Below are 19,400 nucleotides of genomic sequence, written 5' to 3'. Positions count from 1 at the left end.
GTAAGGAAAAAAGACAAAGAAAACCAGTGATTTCTAGCGGTCAGCTTGAATGACGAATCCTCAAGGGTTCTAGACATGCTTGGGCAGATTTAGCTTGTGTGCTTTCACTGCATTTTCATGTATTGTATAATTTTTCTCATAATATTATGTGGCTTGAAAATATTAAATTTTTATTCTTTGGGGCCCAATTATACTATGCCCCTTCAAAATTCTTTCATTAAAATTTTTCTAATTTATTTATCAAAAGGAGGAAGACAATCATAGTGAATGACTTTTCCAGAAATGAGGTACAGCAATGTAGTTAACTAATTACATAAATAAGGCAATGGTAAAACATTTCCCTGAAAAGAAAGCTTTGAGTTTACTTTCAGAAAAATAGCAATAAAACCTAATGCTATCATTACCAACCCATAATGATGAGCCGCAGGTTTTGAACTTCAAGAGTGTTGCTCATGACCTCTAACCACCCTAAGAAGACAGACTCGCCTCTAGCTAAAAAGGTCACTTAAGCCTCTCATACAAGCTGTATCAATTTAAATACGATCGGGAAGGCCTTCAAGTTGGGAATCAGTGTTTTGAGAGGAGCTCTATAATTAGTAAACATGGTCAGGTGGTTCATGAACATCTTAAACTCATACTTAGACCTCGCCTGTTCAATAAACATGGATCTTGAGTAAAAAAGAATTCTGAAGAGAAAATTCCAGTCAAGTATTTTTTCTATTAATGGAAGTTAGACTCTTGGGCATATCGTTTTAGACGAACCTGTCACCTAAGAAATACAGCGAATGGAAGCATTTATATGCTTCTTATGCATTCTATTGAAGCTACTGGTCTTGTGAAAGAACATGTTCTATTAAAAAAAGAAGAAATTTAGACTTGCATTGCCACTGAGGACATATTAGGGAGTGGAGAACCAAATTCCTAGAATATTAAATGAATATTTACTAAAATATCAAGAACTGGACTCAAATTTCTTTTTAAAAAAATAAATAGATGAATTTATCTGAATAGGAATTGATTTGATAGCAGTGGATGTGGTTTTGGTCGATATCCAAATTGTTAAAAGAAAACAAGGAAAAACCCTCTTACTATGCTTCACATAAAACATTATGGTTGTTAATCTTGTAGCAAAGTTTAATAACAGAAACAATGAGGAGAAAATATGAGTATCATCTTTTGAAATAAGTGTTCAAATAGTTATATGTTAATTAATACAAACTGCATTGAAAATTATTTTTTTAATTATTCCGTTTTGTCTAAAATCCTTTGGGATTAAGAATCAGATATCTAACTATAAATGTTAAGATCAAAAGCAGAGCACCTTGAAAGCAAGGGTCCAACAAGATAAGAGACCAAGTTGAACCTGGCACCTCAAAGCGTGTTTGTTGAACTTGCTGCTGACTTTAGTACAAGTCACTTTGCACATGAAAACCCTGAGGTCATGGGGGCCAATCAAGTCAGGTGAGGTTTCAAAGGAGGATTCATTTTCAATCGCCTTTATATTCGGTGTCTGGTTCTTTGGTGGTAACTATTTTTCCCCCAATTAAAATAAACAGCAAATTTGAGCAGAATATTTAACATTTAAATTCAAATTGTTAGTATCCATCATTGTTGATTTTTCTAGATAGAACCCTGTTGATGTTTTTGAATGTATTGTATTAGCTGCCAACTAAACCTATTTAAGGTAAAAATAAATAAATCAATCTAAGTAGCATTCCTTATGCTCGCTTAGCATAAGCCAATTTGTTTTCAAGGTAAGTAAAATGAACTTGTATTTTCTTCCACTGTCTCGATACACACTGACTGAATCTTTCTTTCGTATGTATTCTATATGGAATTAAATTATGAAATCAACTTATTTTGCAAGCTGCTATGAAGAAAATGTCATAACTTCAAAGGTGTATGCAATGTTTGGGTCCATGTTTCACTTTGAACAGGATGAGTATTAGGCAAACCACCCACCACTCTTAGAACAGACTAACAATTCAACACCAATCCCCTGCTGTCCGCAAGAGCACAGGCCCGTGGGCAGCACGGTGGGGAGAGGCTGCACGGAGGCAAACATCTGAAAAGCTCATTTCCAAGAGGCATTCACGTCTGCTCCCCAAAGGACTTCTTTACACTCTTAAAATGATTTAGTCTTGTGTAGGGAAGCCATTTTCAGAAAAATCTTTATGGCATCTCTTCCTTTGAAGCATGTGTAGGTGGCCACAGACTCTGCTTTTATAGAAAGACAGCCATCCCTAATGGTGGACTCAATATTATAGTACTAAAGATTGTAAATAACCAGTTTAAGCACCATATGTCGAGACCAAGAAATTGGCTGTGTATATGTTGGTAAGAAAGCGAAGATTCTAATAAATAGCAGTGGCAGGCCCAGATGGGGGTCTTGTTCCTTTTAGAGAAGAACAACATTTCATTCTGCATACTTTACTTTTGAGGATATGTATGCAATTTGGTACATAAACCCAAATTCTCTGGCCATATCAATAATCCCAAGCATAATCTAGAAATTTAAGTAGAGGCCTCAGTTATCCACAATACAAAAGGGAGAAAATGTTTTCTGAGTATAAAGGCTTGTGAACACAAATGAAGACTCTCTTTGAAAACAAACCCATTGCCATTGAATCCGGGGGGATTTACCTGCGTAGGGTTTCTGCGGCTGTGGATCTCTATCGGAGCAGACAGCTGGTGGTTTTGAACCACCGACCTAGAGATGGGCAGTCCGACATGTATCCAACATTGTCTCCAGGGCTCTTACAGTTTGGATAATTTTTAACAATTTTAAATGACTTTGACCTCCCATGAAAACACAGATTATAATTATTGATAGAAAAGCTCTCCAGGATTCCAAAGTTATGGAATTAGACCAGGCTGAAGATCCTAAATTTAATTTGTGCTATAGTAACTGGGATAGAAAAGTCAATACCATATGGGAACAATACTTTTATAGAGCTACTGGAAAAATATCAACTACAGGACAATAACTGTGGAACCTGGCACAGGACCCAATTGAAGCGCCGATAACAGAGTCTACTTGAGCTACAAAGCACCGGGACCCACCCTCTTGCCCTAAATCCTGGAATCATCCCAACGGCATTTCCCAACGTCTCTCCCCTTGGCAGCGGGTTGAATTGTTGCCATGCCTTGGGGCTAGCTCACTATGATTTTGAAAGTAAAGTCTGATGCAAATAGAATTTGGACTTAGAAATTAATTGGGCTCATAGTGTGTTAAACACTTGAATTGAAACAGAGGAATTGAAGGAAATACTTTCAAAATGGGTTAAAAATAGCTGAGAGGAGGCTCATCAACAACAATGGAAGAGGAAACTCAGATTTAAAAGACCTGGAGAGCAGGAACCAAACACTTGAAAGCGATATTGTTAGTAAAGATTTGTCCTTTAAAGAGAACACCTGCATAAAAGATATCTATCCTGCCAGTCAGTGGCCTTCATTCGCGGCTTGTTAAGGCCAAGGTTTGTGAGCGCTCCAAAACAGGACATTCATTTTATTGGAAGGAAGCTTAGACCTCCCTCTGAACACGAAGGAAGCGAGGTCGAAAAAGGAAGCACGCTTCACACATTTCTGCTCCGGGGACACAGCAGAAGAGCGTTGCTGACCTTGGCTTGAACCGTGACGAGGCTGCACACTCAGAGCGTGATGTGCTTTTTGGCATTCCCCCACCGCACTGCTTTGCTCAGCACTGGGGGATTTACAACATGATAAAAAGAGTGTAAGCAGCTCAAGAGGAATTCATTTTCCCAACCTCCATCCTTTCTGGAATTTAAGCTGATAGACACAGACATGTTGAGCAGCACGCTGGTTTCCCAAGAGCTCGGGGATCACATGGACCTTCTATGTTGCTGAGCTAGACTGCAGACCAGCGACCTCAGCCACCTTTCACTTAGCTTCCGCGGCGAAGGATGGCAGGTACGAGTCAGTCCAACGCCAAGGCCACACGAGGATCCAGGATGCATCTTTTGTGGCAAAGGAGTTGAACTTATTTTTTTAAAGGCTTTCAAGTGTTTTCCATTCAAGTGTGGAAATGAATTACATATTGAGAGATTAGTTTCGAAAAAAATAAATTTCAAAGAAAATGTCCATGCCCAGATAAAAACTATAGGAGCCAAAGGCTTAGTGATTCTAAAACAAACATTACGGCTATGCAGCACTGATGAGGCTGTGTTACGCAGACGTTTCCAGGACAGTTACAAAAATAAAGTCCATCCATCTGTCAAAACAACTGCTCCATGCATGAAAATTAAAACAGAATCGAGGTGTTTTTCACTAACTTCCGATAATTATGCTTTGTACAAAGAATATAAATTACTTCCAATTTCAATGACCTTTTTGCATGTTTTTAAATCGTAGATGGTGCAGTGAATTTTTACTTTCAATTAGACGATGGAGAAAAAGAGAGAGAGAGAGAAAGAGAGAGAGAGAGAGAGAGAGAGAGAGAGAGAGAGAGAGAGAGAGAGAGAACTGTGAAATAAGAACCATCTTTAGTCAAATATATTCAGTTCACCATTAAATTAATCAATGATGTCCTGGCTCAGATATAAATCAACCCCAAATGAATGGGAATAGTAGAAGCCTTGCCTGAGGTCAATAAGCCTGCAGTGTAGGGCATCCAACTGGTTCATTTTGCTGATAACACATATTTAATAAAATCTCTATTTTACTGTCCCCATATGATTCTGACAGCTTCTCAAGATGATTTTTAAATATCTATAAGACTATAAGATTCACTTGGAGATTTGGTAACCTGTAGAATATGATTCGGTATATCTAAGGTGAAATGCATATTCTCAGTAGGGGTTCAAACTAGAAAGAACTGGTTGGAGCCCTTGTGAAGAGGGAAGTGAAGTCACTGGGCCATTAGGAGTCTACATAAAAACATTGTAAAGGAACATCTACCAGCTGGCAAAATGAAAGCAGCCTTTTCTAATCGCATTGGGTGGATACATTTCTGCATAGAAATCCATTAATAAGCTTAATTCCTGAAGTGAATCTGTTGACTTTCTTTCTCTCTGGTCACATTTTTTTGGCAAGCTAGTTGGAGAGTAGCGTCTTCGTGCCAACCCAGTAATCCGTGAGATTGTTCCTGTCACTCACATTATGCCTCCCTTATTTAAGCTCTTCCATACTTATGGGGGAATAATGATGCTTTTTTTTTCCCTTTTAACATTGTGCTCTTACAGCTGTGATCAGATCATTTATAGTCCTGTCTTCCGAGTACTTCAGCATTCACTAGGGGAAAACGCTTCCTCAAAGAGACCTATGTACTAAAACTAAATTGTAACCATGTTATAATGGCAGCAGTGGCTGGGATGCAATTTTGACTTGGAACTTTTTAATTTTTTAGCATCTGCCTTACCCAAAAGTGAGCTGGCTGTTTTGTCCACTTGGGGACATTTTTTATTTTTAAATCTTTGCTATTGAGAAGAACAATTGCAAAGTAAGGCCAATTGATTCTGCTACCATAATTCTTTCACTTTTTGAATTTTAATATAAAAATAGATATAATTGGGTCAACAAAATGGTAATTATTTCAAGACTAATAATTTCATTGCAAACCTGTTGCTATTCATTGAACAGTACTGCACAAAAACTTATGCAAATTGAGGAATAACTTTGAAAGTGCCTTAAAGCCTGGGGAGACTAACTGAAGAGTGCTTTACGAGGCTATGAAATCACTGTATGAAGAAAATTCACTACACCAGCCAGTCGGTGCAGGGCAGCAACGATGAAACATACAACTTTCCTCTAGTCCTAAATGCTTTCGCCCCGCCCCCACTATTATGATCCCAATTCCACCCTACTAATCTGCCTAGACCAGAGGATGTACACTGGTACAGATAGGAACTGGCAACACAGGGAATCCCTTTAGGGATGATCCCCTTAGGATCAGTGATGGGAGGGGCGATACTGGGAGGGTGGAGAGAGGGTGGGTTGGAAAGAGGGAACCGATTACAGGGATCTACATGTGACTTCCTCCCTGGGGCACTGCCAACAGAAAAGTGGGTGAAGGGAGATGTCGGACAATTTAAGATATGACAAAATAATAATAATTTAAAAATTATAAACAGTTTGTGAGGGGGTGGGGGAGAGGAAAATGAGGAGCCAATTCCAAGGCCTCAAGTAGAAAGCAAATGTTTTGAGTATGATGATGGCAACAAATGTATAAATGTGCTTAACACAATGGATGTATGTGTGGGTTGCGATAAGTTGGATGAGACCCCAATAAAATGATTTCTTTTTAAAAAGTCCCTAATTATTGCAGTGAATTGTTCGGATAGTTTTAATACTCCTGTCTTTTGACCCCAGGATATGACTTGGGGAACATATATTAATCTCAAGATAATAATCAATTCTTCAATATCCACAATGATATTAAGAATTCCAATCTTACTCTTTTTGGTGGCAAATATTAAAAACAAAAAACTCACTTCACTTAATTGCTCAATTTCATTGGCTTTTCCCCTCAAGGTGGACTACTTATTTTGAAGTTTCACAAATATAGTGTAGTTTTTTTAATATAACTGTTTACTATTAGTGTTTATAAGAAAAACAATATAAGTGTTTTTCTTCCGAGTTACTGGAAACCTTCAAAGTTGATCAAGAATGATTGTGCACAAAGCTACTCCACATACCCTCATCTCACTACCTGGAGTAAATGGCAATCCCTGGTGAGCCTGTAGCTGGGATGAGAACGGCCGTAAAGAGTTTTCAAAGCTACGGTCTTCGCGGGAGCAGGCACAGCTTTCGCCTAAACAGCAGGCTGGTCAGTGCAAACTGTTAACCTTTGGCGAGCAGTCAAGCCATTAACCACCTTGTCGGCCAGGCTCGATGTACCTCTGTTAATGATTATATTAGTAAAAGCTGCCCAGTGAGGTTCTCTTCTATTCTATACAGGAGCTCGGGGCATATTCCCCATGGCATTGGGCATGCCCCAAGGTGCTGATAACGGTCATTTGTGGGGAGCTCCCGTGGCACAGGGGGTGGGGGGGGTGGCCACACATTGTACTCCAATCCACCTGCTCAGCAGTTTCATATTGCGCGACAGACGGATGACTTGTCCCATTTCGATGATCACGCCATCGGTAATATCGTTCACTGGCATCCTTTGGAATTATACTGTGTAAAGTTAGATAACTGGAACTACATTTTTTAGAATTATCTTTCCTGTAAGATTCTGGGTAAGGTTTGTGACAAAGACATTGCAAGAGCTATGCGTGAGGCAGATGTTAAACAATAGCACGTCCTCCAACTCTCACCGCATCTTTCACTTTTGTTCCTCCAACACCTGGGCTTGGTATTTGGGTGGTGGTGATTTTCTCTACAGATCAGCCGATCAGCAAGTTTGGGGACAATTAAAGAATCATACTGGGGTAGGATTCCAGTTTGTCTTTGCGTTTCGGGTTTCATTTCTACTGCTAAGCCCAGGGACCCACAGGAATGCCGGGCACATAAATAGTCTCCAATACAACAGTCTTCATTACATGTCTTCTCCACATCCCAGCATCAAGCAAATTCTAATCCATCTTCTATAGTCCTCATCTCTATCATGAATGTAATTTCTTATCTGTGATCAAAGCTTAATTTATAGCTGTCTCATCCTACCACAGAATAGCTCACTGTGATGCAGTATTAAAGAGGAGGATTAAATTCATGTTAAACAAAAATCCATTATTAGATCACTTTATCCAAAATATATACAGATACCTCATGTTTAAATGCATATTGTATTTTAGAATCAATAAATTGTTTTAATTCCAGTGTCATTTAAAATGCAATGAAAAAAAGTATAGTTTAGCATTTCATATATTTGGAATATATAGGCTACTTTCATTCCCTTTGTAATTCAGATGGCACAGTCAGCTGAGCATACGGCTGCTGACCACAAGCTTGGCGGTCCAGAACTACCAGCCACTTTAAGGGAGGGTGAGGTTACCTGGTCTCGGAAGCCCACGGGAGCAGGCCAGTTCTTCCTCAGTGTTTCCATGATTTGGAATAGACTCATTGGCAGTCTATTTGCCAATGCATAGTCTATTTGCCATTTTCATAGTAGACAGTGAGGAGCCTATTAGTTGTGCTTGCTAATCTAAAGGTCAGCAGTTTGAACCTGCACACCATTCCATGGGAGAAAGACAAGGCTCTCTGCTTCCATAACAATTTACAGCCTGAGACACTCAAAAAGGTTGCCCTACATAGTTTACTATGAAACAGAATTAATTCAATAGCAGTCTATGTGGTGTTTGTTTGATTTTTGGTTATAATATAAGCAAGAAAGAGGGGGCTTTCTACTCCCATAAAGAGTTGACAGTCTCAGAAACCCACAGGGACAATTCTACTCTCTCTATATATAGGATTGTTGTGAGTTGGTATGGACTCAACGGTAATGAGTTTGAATTTAAATTATAAGTGGAATCCCTGGAGGTGTTAGCGGTTTTGAACCGCCGACCATGAACTGTAGCCCAACACAGAACCACTGGACCGCGAGGGCTCTTACTCCGTTCTATGGGGAGATTGAATTTACTGGATGGCAGTGAATTTTTGAGAAGACAATTATGTATTCCCAGAATGTATGTTAATTCTGTGATTGGATTTGCGATGTGTCATAAATGAGTAGAAATCCATTTACCAAACGAATCCAGCACAGAAAGGAGCACAATAGAAATGAAGATTATTAGAAACTTCAGATCAATCGCACTTGGAGCAGCTTGCTATGAAGTCAGAAGACATTGGCCAAATCCCAGAGAAATAGTCCAATTCATTCTAATGAACCTTACAGAGGGTCAATGACTTACTGTATTCTAAAAGTATTGACATTGATTCATAGGGGAATCAATGGTATAAAATCACATCTAAATAATATTTTTAAGCCAATTTAAAATACTGGAACATCATTTCAGGCTTTTAAGAATAAAAACATAAATTTCTAATATATAAAAAAATGCAGGCATACATTTTCAAGCCCAGTTTTTTTCTCTAAAGTTTTCTATTATTATAATTGACCTTTGCAAATATAGTTAGTTTTATAAATGTAAAAGTTAAATCTTAATATTATAACTTAAAGATTTCCAAATAAACTGTGTTTGTGTACATGAGAATTATTCATGTCAAAGCCCAAATCAAAACCAAACTCACTGCCGCGCAGTCAAATTGAACTCGTCGTGATCCTACAGGGCAGGGGGGCATTGCCTCTGAGTATCTGAACTAAATCTTTACAAGAGTCGGCGGTCTCAATTTTCTCCCATGGAACAGTTATCAGCTCAATGCATGACCAATATACATAATTACCATCTTCTCTGCTTTATTAGTAAAATTCATTAACTTAAAATAAGAGTAAAATCCAGTGTCTCTTAAGAAATTTATTAGCAAAGCTTCGAAATGCTACTTGTGCAGGGAGATATATCTATATCTCCAAAGCAGATATAAAACCCGTTTCTTTGATCTCTTATATTTACCTCTGATATAATAAAACAAGCAGCTGATTAACTAAATATTAGCCACCTACACTCGTTAAGGTTTTCTGGATGACAGAAATGGCTCAGTATTCAACTAGTAGCTGATACATTCACGGCTCACATACACATAGAGACACCGTGGCAGAACTGACAGTCTGCGCCCAAAGGAAAGCCCCATGACAGAGTTCTACTCTGACATACCCAGGCTGAGCATATGTAGGAATCAACTTGACAGCAGCTAACAGTAACAGGGAAGTTAATACATATGATACCTTTTGAAAAATGTCAAGTTTAAAATAAACTTCAGTAAATGCTCATTATTATTCTTATTCAGTCTAATGATGCATTTAGACTGTATTCACTCAGATCAGTGGGCTCCAAGCAGAAATTAGCACATACAAATCTATGCCAGTTTTTGAAACACTTAATAAAGCAGTTTTCATTAATCTTTGTTATAAATCAGTTATCTGTGCACTCGTTCTGTCATCAGATTTAATCATGGGGATCATTATGTTTTTAAATGACTGAACTGACTATAATTTTTCATTTGGGATTATTTACCATGCTCACACAAAAATATATTCTAGGGAAAAATCAAAACTGTGAAAAACCCAAGGCTCTGAAATTTTGCCATGAAAAGATAACAAGTTGAACTGCCACAATGTCATGGATGGTGGCTGAAGATATGGACTCTCCAGGGCCAGAAACAAAGGACTTTGTGACTCATAGAAAGCGCACTAGCAAGAGTGTGAGCAATCGGGTACCCCTGTTCCTACTGGGGACACATGCACATTCTGTAAATTACATCCTCGGCAAGGAATCATGGGTTTGAAGAACTTTAATGTCTTACAATCGGTATAAGCATACTGGTCTCTAGCTCTCGAGGAGAATTTTAGGTTTAGCCTTCGTAAAAGTATGGAAAGTGGTCCTTTGCTCGAGAAAAATACACTAGTTTTACTTCCCAAGGCTGCTTGCTGGCCAGCCCTTTGCTTCAGAGGGAGATACTAACCATCTTCCAACATTGCTTACCGTACAGCACTGTCATAGATCATCTGGAATAAAGCAACAGTAATTCTTTTCATAAAACTTTCAGCATTGTGAGACTCATGAGAAAACTGTCTTCTGACAAGTATACATATGGGTTATTATGCATTTAATGAAATCTGTGAATTTTCTGGGCTTGAAAATTAAGAGGTGCATCTCATTGTCTCCCAGACAATGTTTTCATGCCTTAAATAAAATCTAAAGATAAAGGTTGGTGCCAACTTTGACTCTGAAAAACTAAATTAAATTCAAGGATGAATATGTGCATATTGTACAACACTTCAAATTAAGACACATGGGCAGCTTCAAATTCTCACTTGGAAATTAGTGTCATTATCTTTCTACAATGTGAGCCATGGTAAATTTGATGAGAATGATATGATCTACCATAGCATTAAAAGTACAAAGCAATTTAATTCAAAAATATATATATTTTAAAATCCCTCTAGAATTGCAAGAAATACCCGAGTTCAGGTGCATGGTATTACTTTGAAATGTTTCCAAAATTGGGATTGTTATGAGAATCTGCTTTCTTTCCTTCTCAGATGGTTGAATTTAGATTTCCAACTATGTTCAAAATATTTCTAACAGTCATACGGATGCCATTTGGTTTTATTGAGCCTGGTGCAAAGAGAGATGGTTTGGAAGGATAAACAAAGAAGAATCAGAGTGCTATTGATTTGAAACAGATTTTTTCAACAGCTTACCATGTATTCATTTTCAACAAAAAAAGGCCACTGCAGTTAAGCCATCAATAAAAATGTTATTGTGAATAACAAAGTGGATTTTAAGCACCAGAAAAATAGCAGGAAGTGAGAACAAATGTCCAGGACAGCCATGGGAATCAAGGCGCCTGGAATGTCCTGATCACCTTGCTTGGTCATGCATCAATAGTATGTACATATTATACATATTTTCAAATATCAATGGAAAAATTCATGAGCATTTAACTCCTTTTGAGGAGAAGGCATCCCGGTGTTACAGTGGGGGGAAGAAATGGACATCTAACTACAATGTCAGTAGTTCAAACCCACACACTGCTTCCTGGGAAATAGATGAGGTTGCTGCCTGCGCTCACAAATATTTGCAATCTCAAGAAATCCCAGACACCGCTCTCCTCTGTCCTATAGGGGCACTCTGAGTTGTAATCCACTTAACAATGACAGTGGTCTGGCTTTTAGTATGCTTAAAATGCCTTGGAAATTCAAAATAAGAGATATTAATATGGTAACATTTTATAGCCATACTGACTTATAAAAGCCATCTATATCTATATATGAGATAACTATTGTTGTCAGAAGTTTTACTACCAGCATGGAAGAAAGGAAAGGATGGGCTTACTGAAAGCAGAAGAATGTGTCTCTAACTTCGGAGTCCCTTTGACCATAAAGCTCATGTTTGGTGGCCGATATTCCAGCAGCTGATTTAACATATGTGTTTGATGCAACACTGAGCCATGATGGCTACGTCATGTCAGCCTAGCTTCATGTAAAACTGGCAAGAGGTTCCCTTTTCCGCACGCTGCTGCATTCAGTGACAGAACCATGTGGGTTTAATAGAGTGACATGCCCTGATTTTCCTGGGGACTGACTGCCATGTTCCACATCGGAATGCAACTTTCCTTTCCATTACATTTAAGAATTGTCGCCTCAAATGGCCTCACATTAGCCAGGGTTGTTTTCCTCCACTTTTCCCATTGTACCCTTGCATATAAATTGTAAACTCAGAAGACAGCAATTACCCAGAATGACTTGTTTAAAAGAGCTTAATTCCCAGTTGACTCTTTGAAGAAACACGGACTGAACGCAGGAGGGAAGGGTAAGCCTAGCTTCGAACAACCATGGAGAACCCTCAGCAACCATGGAGATCGTGACTGTAGATTTCTCCAAATGTTCGGGTCAGTTCCCATGCAGTTGCCATGCTACCGTGGAGCTGATAGCTTCAAACAAGACCCAAGCTTCCTGCTCGCAGCTCCCCAAGTCACAGAGCTCTTTGATGGACCTTCAGTCCCTAAGTCGCAGGTGACTGGTGTGCCCTCCAGGGACTGAGCAAAATGTCCCTCACTGACCAGGGATGTCTTCCCTAAACACGTGACCGAGTCCGTGGGGTGCAGGCCCATAGCCAAGCTTCGGGCCATGCCACTGCTCTTTATGTTGATTTTCTTATAAAAGTTCCGATATATTATCACTTTGGGGTACTGTGCAATTGGGCAGTAAAATATCCTACCCCTCAACCCCGCCTGGTCCAGTTTTGCATAAAAACTGTTCACTATCATTAAAGTGTATTCGAATTTATGATAATTATTTGCTATGTGTTTTCTGAGGATGAATTTTTCAATGTTTGCTGACACGTAGATAAATCAAGTTGGGTTAATACATGTGCTTTGTGGTTCTTTATGGACCTCCTTCATCTATGGCAAATTATGCTCCCGGTTGAGATTTCTTTTCCAATTTTTTCAAATCAATCTTTAAAGACCTCTAAACACATAAATAATTTGAGCCAGTTGCTAAGAATCAACCAAACTGTCCATCAAAAATAACATCTATTTCTTATCCCTACCTAAATCATCATCATTCATTTTAATGTTTTCAAATGCTTTTTGTTCTATGTGTAGAAAATACACTACATTTTACTGCTAATTCTCCTTCGCATAAGCTTGAGTGTGAAGTTTTTGGAGGTAAGTTTTAGAAAATGAATCCCCTTTATGAAGGAGTGAAGAATAAAGTCTATCACATGGACTCTCCCAACACTAAAATTGATACTTCAAAGACAATATATTAGTAATATAAAGTTCAATATCAGTCTCTAGAACAAGTTTAAAGGCTGATTAAAATTAACTAGAGAAATTATGCTACGCTGACATCAATGTTTAAGTGAAATCATTATTTCACTCCATATAATTAGCATATGAAATATACACAGATAAATCAGAGTACAGAAGGAATGAAGCTGTAATAAAGATTACTTTAAGGAAACTATCAATATAAATGCAAAAAGATATGTGTCTTAAATGCACCCCACTGTACATAATCAGAAAATTGGATGAGAATGTCAGTAACTCAACACATCCTAACCCATAAGGCAGAACCCATAAGACATCTACTTCAGATATGAAAAAATCAGATACAAAAGTTTTTCTTCCTTGAAATCTGCATAGACCATATTACAAATAGTAGGGGTAAATACGATTGTACACGCTGAAATATTTAAAATAAAATAAAGTTCAAATGATCAATATAATGAAAAATTAATGTACACCTTAAAATATAACTAAAATATACATGTATAGGTTAATTAATTTTTATATGCATTGGATAAATTTTCTCTAAATGTCAATTCTTTAAAGCCCAAGAACAGGGTTGGGAGGGGAAGATAAAAACACCAATAAACCCATATGTGGAGGGTTTAATAGGATATTGTTGATTTCATTTTTTGCGATGGGCTGTGTATGTAGTGTACCCTTTTAAAAGCAAACAGATAGATAGCCCTCCAGATTCCTTATCCTTCAAATTTTAAATAGTGATGTGAGTGACTTTTTAAAAAAGAGAGGAAGATAAATAAAATTGAAACAGACATGGAGTCTTTAGTGGACACATTCATTTCAAACAAACAAATAAACAAAACCCAGACTAGATTTATTTTTTAATCAGTTTTGCTTTTGAAATCACAAATTATCTAAGATAACAAATGACATAAGAACCTATTTTTAAATACTGTGACACTTTAATGTAGTCTTATATGATTTTAACTACATTCCATGATTTTCACACATCGATGACTATACCTCAAGGCTGTTTTCTATTTACTGACAGAGTTTACTTCAGGAAAACTGGATTCTATCATTGTGCAACAGTAAAAAGCATTGTAGTGGCTGCAAAAAGATTGTTCATCTCTGATTCCACATTGTTCAGGAAAAACGCCTAATACCTGGTGAGTGTTCTACTCAGATCTGTTTAGTAAAAGCATTTACAGGTGGTTGAAAGGAAAAACGGAAGGGAGAGAAGGGAGGAGACTGGGGTAGAGACGATAATGCATGGGCAAAGTGAGAGAAACAGAAAGAAGTAAGGAAGGAAGGATGTTTGAACCGTAAATACTGACAAGTGACTGTTTATCATTCAGGATATAAATTGTCCAATAGAAGTCAACCTGTACAAATAAACTGACTTATAGAAATAAGTATACATATATTATTTGATTTCATATTGTTAACTTATCTTTTCTATACATAAACGATCAGAAATTAAAGTATCTTGTTTTTACTCGGGATTATATTGTTATAATTGTTACATTTTATGCAAACCTATCATTTGTGGTGCTTAATGGAACGTTAAACAGAAGCAGAGCGCAGACGAGTAAGTTACCTATTCAGTAACTGCAGTGACTTACCAGGATGTCTTTCCCAGCCCACTTGCACTCATCTCTTCTTGTGTAAGAAACAGGCCATGCAATCTAAGGGCAGAGGAGAAGGACCACTTTACAGCATTCTCTAGCAGCTCCAGCGTCATGTGAACTTTCAGACCCAATTGTGAAGACAGATTACGGATGTGCCATAAAGCGCTAGGTGGCAGAGCCTTGGCAATCACATCAGTTAATTGCTGTGGATGTAAATCGTTCCCTCTCCTACTACCCATTAGGGATTTAGTGATAGGAATAATTGATGAACAAATCGGAAATAAACTAGGCAAACATATATGTGTGAGATGAAAACAATTGTGACTTGTGTTGGAAGGAGAAGTTCAAGTTGAAGAGATGACAATTTAGTGTATACAGCTTGAAATCGGAGAACACAGCTCCTGTTCTACATTAGCTGGACTTCCTCTTTCGTAGAATATTGATTCAAAGCTCTCAGATTTGAGGTGCCTTGGATCCATTTCTCCATCCCAGATATCATCAAGGATGTTAAAATGAACAATGGCAGAGGTAGAAACCCCATCCGATATATATTTCTCTTTTTTGGACAAGGAAAACAGTTAAGAATACTACTGCTTATTTGGAGGACCTGATGCAAAGGGCTTAAGTGGAGAGCAAATGCTTTGAAATTGATGAGGGCAAAGAATGTACAGATGTGCTTTACAAAATTGATGTATGTGTGGATTGTGATAAGAGTTGTATGAGTCCCTAATAAAATGTTTTAAATAAATAATTAAAAACAAAAACAAAAAAGAATACTACTGCTTATTTGGAGGTATAACAGTAGAAGCAAAGTTGTGGCTTGAAAAAAATGTATCACCCTTCCCTAGTTCATTAGAAAATCTTAAACTAATTAAGACACAATTGGTCATCTTTTTTTTTTTTAGCCCCAATCTTCATTCTGCTGAATCAATCACCAAACCAGTTGCCATCTAGTCAATGTCAACTCACAGGGATTCAGAGCAGAACTTCCCTCCATAGGATTTCAGTGACGTTGTTACTTTGGAAGGAGATGCTAAGTCAGTCTTCTGCTCATCCTCCCTAAGGATTCTATGATGTGTGAATAAAATGACAGGAAAATAAGTTGGGATGAGCCAAGATAATTCGGAAGGTTTGGAGAATTGTGAATGCATCCTCCTTAATAATACAAATAGTTTATTTAAATTGTAATACAAAATTTTCAGATTCTCTAATAATATTCCAATCACATCTATATCTATTGGGGCATAATAATTTCTCATTTTCCTAATTCAGATATCCCTTCTAGTAACATTTGTTATTTGCCCTAAAACATGTCTTATATAAAATAAAATTCAGTGGCAGTTAGTTGTTTGTTCCTGTTGATAGTGTTTAGTCTCATAATGACTTATTGTTCTTTTGGGAGGTTTTCTATAATTCAATATATTGTCATGAAAGTACGGGGGAAATGTGATACTGAAAATAAGACATTAAAAAGTAAAACACAATATGCTCATTAAAAATTGGGCAATGTTTAAATAGCCTTTAACCGATGTGATATATGGATTTCATGCATATGTCACTATTATAAAAATTCAACAATTCTTAGAGATGTATTTGCTGTTATCATTATGACTTTTGTGTGTATATTTTTCTTTTCATTAGTTTTTATTTTCATGTACATTGGTGTATAAATAAAAGTTATACTTTGACTTGTTCCAAACTGTGTAATATTAATAAAACCATCTAGAATCTCTCTATAGAATAAAGTTTAAAATGTTAGACTGCTCATATCTAAAATGACCACACTTTCAAAAACTATGCATAAGAATAAACGTGAGCAAACTTTTGTTTTTAAAGTATTTTATCGCAGTAAAGATTTTAGCCATTTGGGTCAGATGACTTCTGTCAGAATTATTCAAATTTGTAATTGTTACAAGAAGGTAGACGTACACCATGAACACACAAACGAATACAAGTGTGTTCTGATAAACCTACTTTTTAGAAACACAAGCTGTAGGCTAGATTTTCCCTACCAACAAGCCTCCGCTTGCAGGCATGCTAGAGAGCTGTATATAGTTATTCACATATAAATATATAAAATAAGTCATTATGTGTATCTACAAATGCTTAGGTAGGTACTTAATGTAGTTAGTGTTAACTGGGGAGGAATCACTACAAAAACACATGAAAAGGATTGTAGAATTTCAGCAATAAAATTAATGCTACTGAATTTTACATGTAGAAGTGATTGAATCATTGTATGTTCCACTATGTATATTCCCATCACCAAGAACACAAATGAAATATTTTTTAAGTACAGGTTCTTATATAATATTTTTATTGTTGACTACATCCTATAACAGAACTAGTGTTTTTATATTATATCTGCAATCCTAAAATGTGAATTTAAATCCATTTTCTGTGAGTTCTGTCCTAGATGTTTCTAATAAAGTACAGACGTTTGAATAAAAATACCTTTTGAAAATCCTTGATGTTTACTAGGTTGAATGAGAATATGTGATCCTTTGCTCCGACATACAGCCTACTCCGTTCCTCATCCAAGAGAAAGGTGTGGTAGCTGGAGCTGCTGGGCAAGCCATGGAAAGTGACCACGTTGTTAGATTCCAACATTTCTGCACGGGAAAAAGCAGACGCCGGTGTTAATGTCAGGTCCTACTCCGCATGCGTGGTTGGAACATTACAATATGCCGCCTGTGTGCTGTCGTTAGGAACCAGCGGCTTTTGTCATAATACTGAATACACATGAAACACAGATTTCCCATTTCAGTGGAATGGGAGTGGCATTCATCGGCTTGCTCATCTTATGCTCAGATTACAAATCCTTATAGAAGAAAGGCATCGATGGATTGTGTCCATGCAAACGGATCTGGTAAGGCACATTTATATGAGCGGTGCCTCAGAATGGTCAATAAAATCCATAGCTTTTTTTTCTTTATTTTTTACCAAGCTTTTTTAAGTGATTGCATTTGGTCCAAACCATTACTGTGACAGTTACACGTGGACCTTCGGAGCAAAGAGCGTGCAGAATGGCATTCAACCGACTCCCCGCGGTGGCTTGACGCCCCCTTTACAGAGGAAGTTAAATATGACTTGATTACCATTACATCATTAACCCACCATTTAAACAATTTCAAGTATTTTGGAACCAACATAGACACAGACAGTAAGTTTAGATTTTTATGAAAATGTGGGTTAAATTCAAATTATATTGTACTCTGATCTCAATTTTTATAGCTTACTTTTACTTCCAAATTTGTTTTATTGTGAATATGTACATCCTGAATTTTTTAATATTTCCTTGAATTTAGAGAAATATTTTTTCAGATTATAAATACGTAAGATATAAGAACACTGTTGCATTAGAAGATAATTGCTGATAAGCACCAATTGGTTTTCTCCAAATATCTGATAGTTTTACAGTGTGTGTGCACACAGTCATGTCTCACTAATTGACACAGTTAGTTTTCAAAGACCAGATGGTTTTACAAAATCCAAGTTATGGCAGGAGGAGGAAGAAATGCTAAGGCCACAGTCTGGACCCATTTAATTGGTCAGAGCCGTCTTAATTTTCAGTGACTTCTTTGCTCTTGGACTCTTTAAAGCGGGCTTTGTAGCAGATTTGCCCGGTGCATGAAGTCCTTTGATTTCTTTTCTTTCTTTTTTTTAAAAACATTTTTAGATGTTTTATTTCTTTTCATTTAATTTATTTTTTAAAGATAATTTTATTGGGGGCTCTTACAGATATTGTAACAATCCATACATCAATTGTATCAAGTATATTTGTACAAATGTAGCCATCATTATTTTCTAAACATTTATTTTCAACCTCAGCCCTTTGTTTCAGCTCCTCTTTTTCCACCCCTCCCCACTCCCACCCTTATGATCCTTGATAAATTATAAATTATTTTTATTTTCATATCTTACACCAACTGCTCTCTCCCTTTCCCCAGGGTTGGTTTCTGTTGCTCCTCCCCCTGGGGGGTGGGGCTCTGGTTATGTGTCCATCATTGTGATTGATTCCCCCTTCCTCTCTCCTTTCCCCCTACCTTCCTGATATCTCCACTCCCATTTCTGTTCCTGAAGAGTTTATGTGACCTGGATTCCATGTGTCGTAAACTCTGATCTGTACCAGAGTACATGCTTCTCTGCTCTATTCCGAAGTGGAAGGGAGGACTGGGTTCACGATAGTGGGGGGTGAGGATGCCTTAAGTATCCAGAGGAATATTGTGTGTTTCATCAGAACTATACTATACCAGGTTGACTCATCCCTTCTTTGTGACCCTTCTATGAGGGGACATCCCATTGTCTACAGATGGTTTTGGGTCTCTGCTCCAGGCCCCCTCCTTAACAATATGTTCTCTTGTTTCTTTGGTTGTTTGGAGTCTTATGATACAATTGACACCTCATGATTACACAGGTTGATGTGCTTCTTCCATGTGGGCTTGTTGTTTCTCTGCTAGATGGCCGCTTGTTTAACTTCAAGCCTTGAAGATC

The 19,400-nt window shown here is 37.5% G+C and overlaps 1 protein-coding gene across 2 annotated transcripts in view; it reads right to left on the bottom strand.

Moving 5' to 3' along the window:
* The window catches only part of SEMA3A (semaphorin 3A), a 240,247-nt gene that overhangs the window by 151,363 nt on the left and 69,484 nt on the right, over positions 1 to 19,400 (bottom strand). For both annotated transcript variants that reach the window (XM_075558474.1, XM_075558473.1), the window contains 2 exons: positions 17,361 to 17,518; positions 14,901 to 14,963 (listed from right to left, as the gene is read on the bottom strand). In XM_075558474.1, coding sequence (XP_075414589.1) covers positions 14,901 to 14,963; positions 17,361 to 17,518 — 221 coding nt within the window. The remainder of the gene's footprint in view (positions 1 to 14,900; positions 14,964 to 17,360; positions 17,519 to 19,400) is intronic.

This window comes from Tenrec ecaudatus, chromosome 9 (genome assembly GCF_050624435.1).
Source record: "Tenrec ecaudatus isolate mTenEca1 chromosome 9, mTenEca1.hap1, whole genome shotgun sequence".
Taxonomy (NCBI): domain Eukaryota; kingdom Metazoa; phylum Chordata; class Mammalia; order Afrosoricida; family Tenrecidae; genus Tenrec; species Tenrec ecaudatus.
Note: the sequence above shows the minus strand (reverse complement) of the source record. Positions and strands in the feature narration are given on the sequence as shown.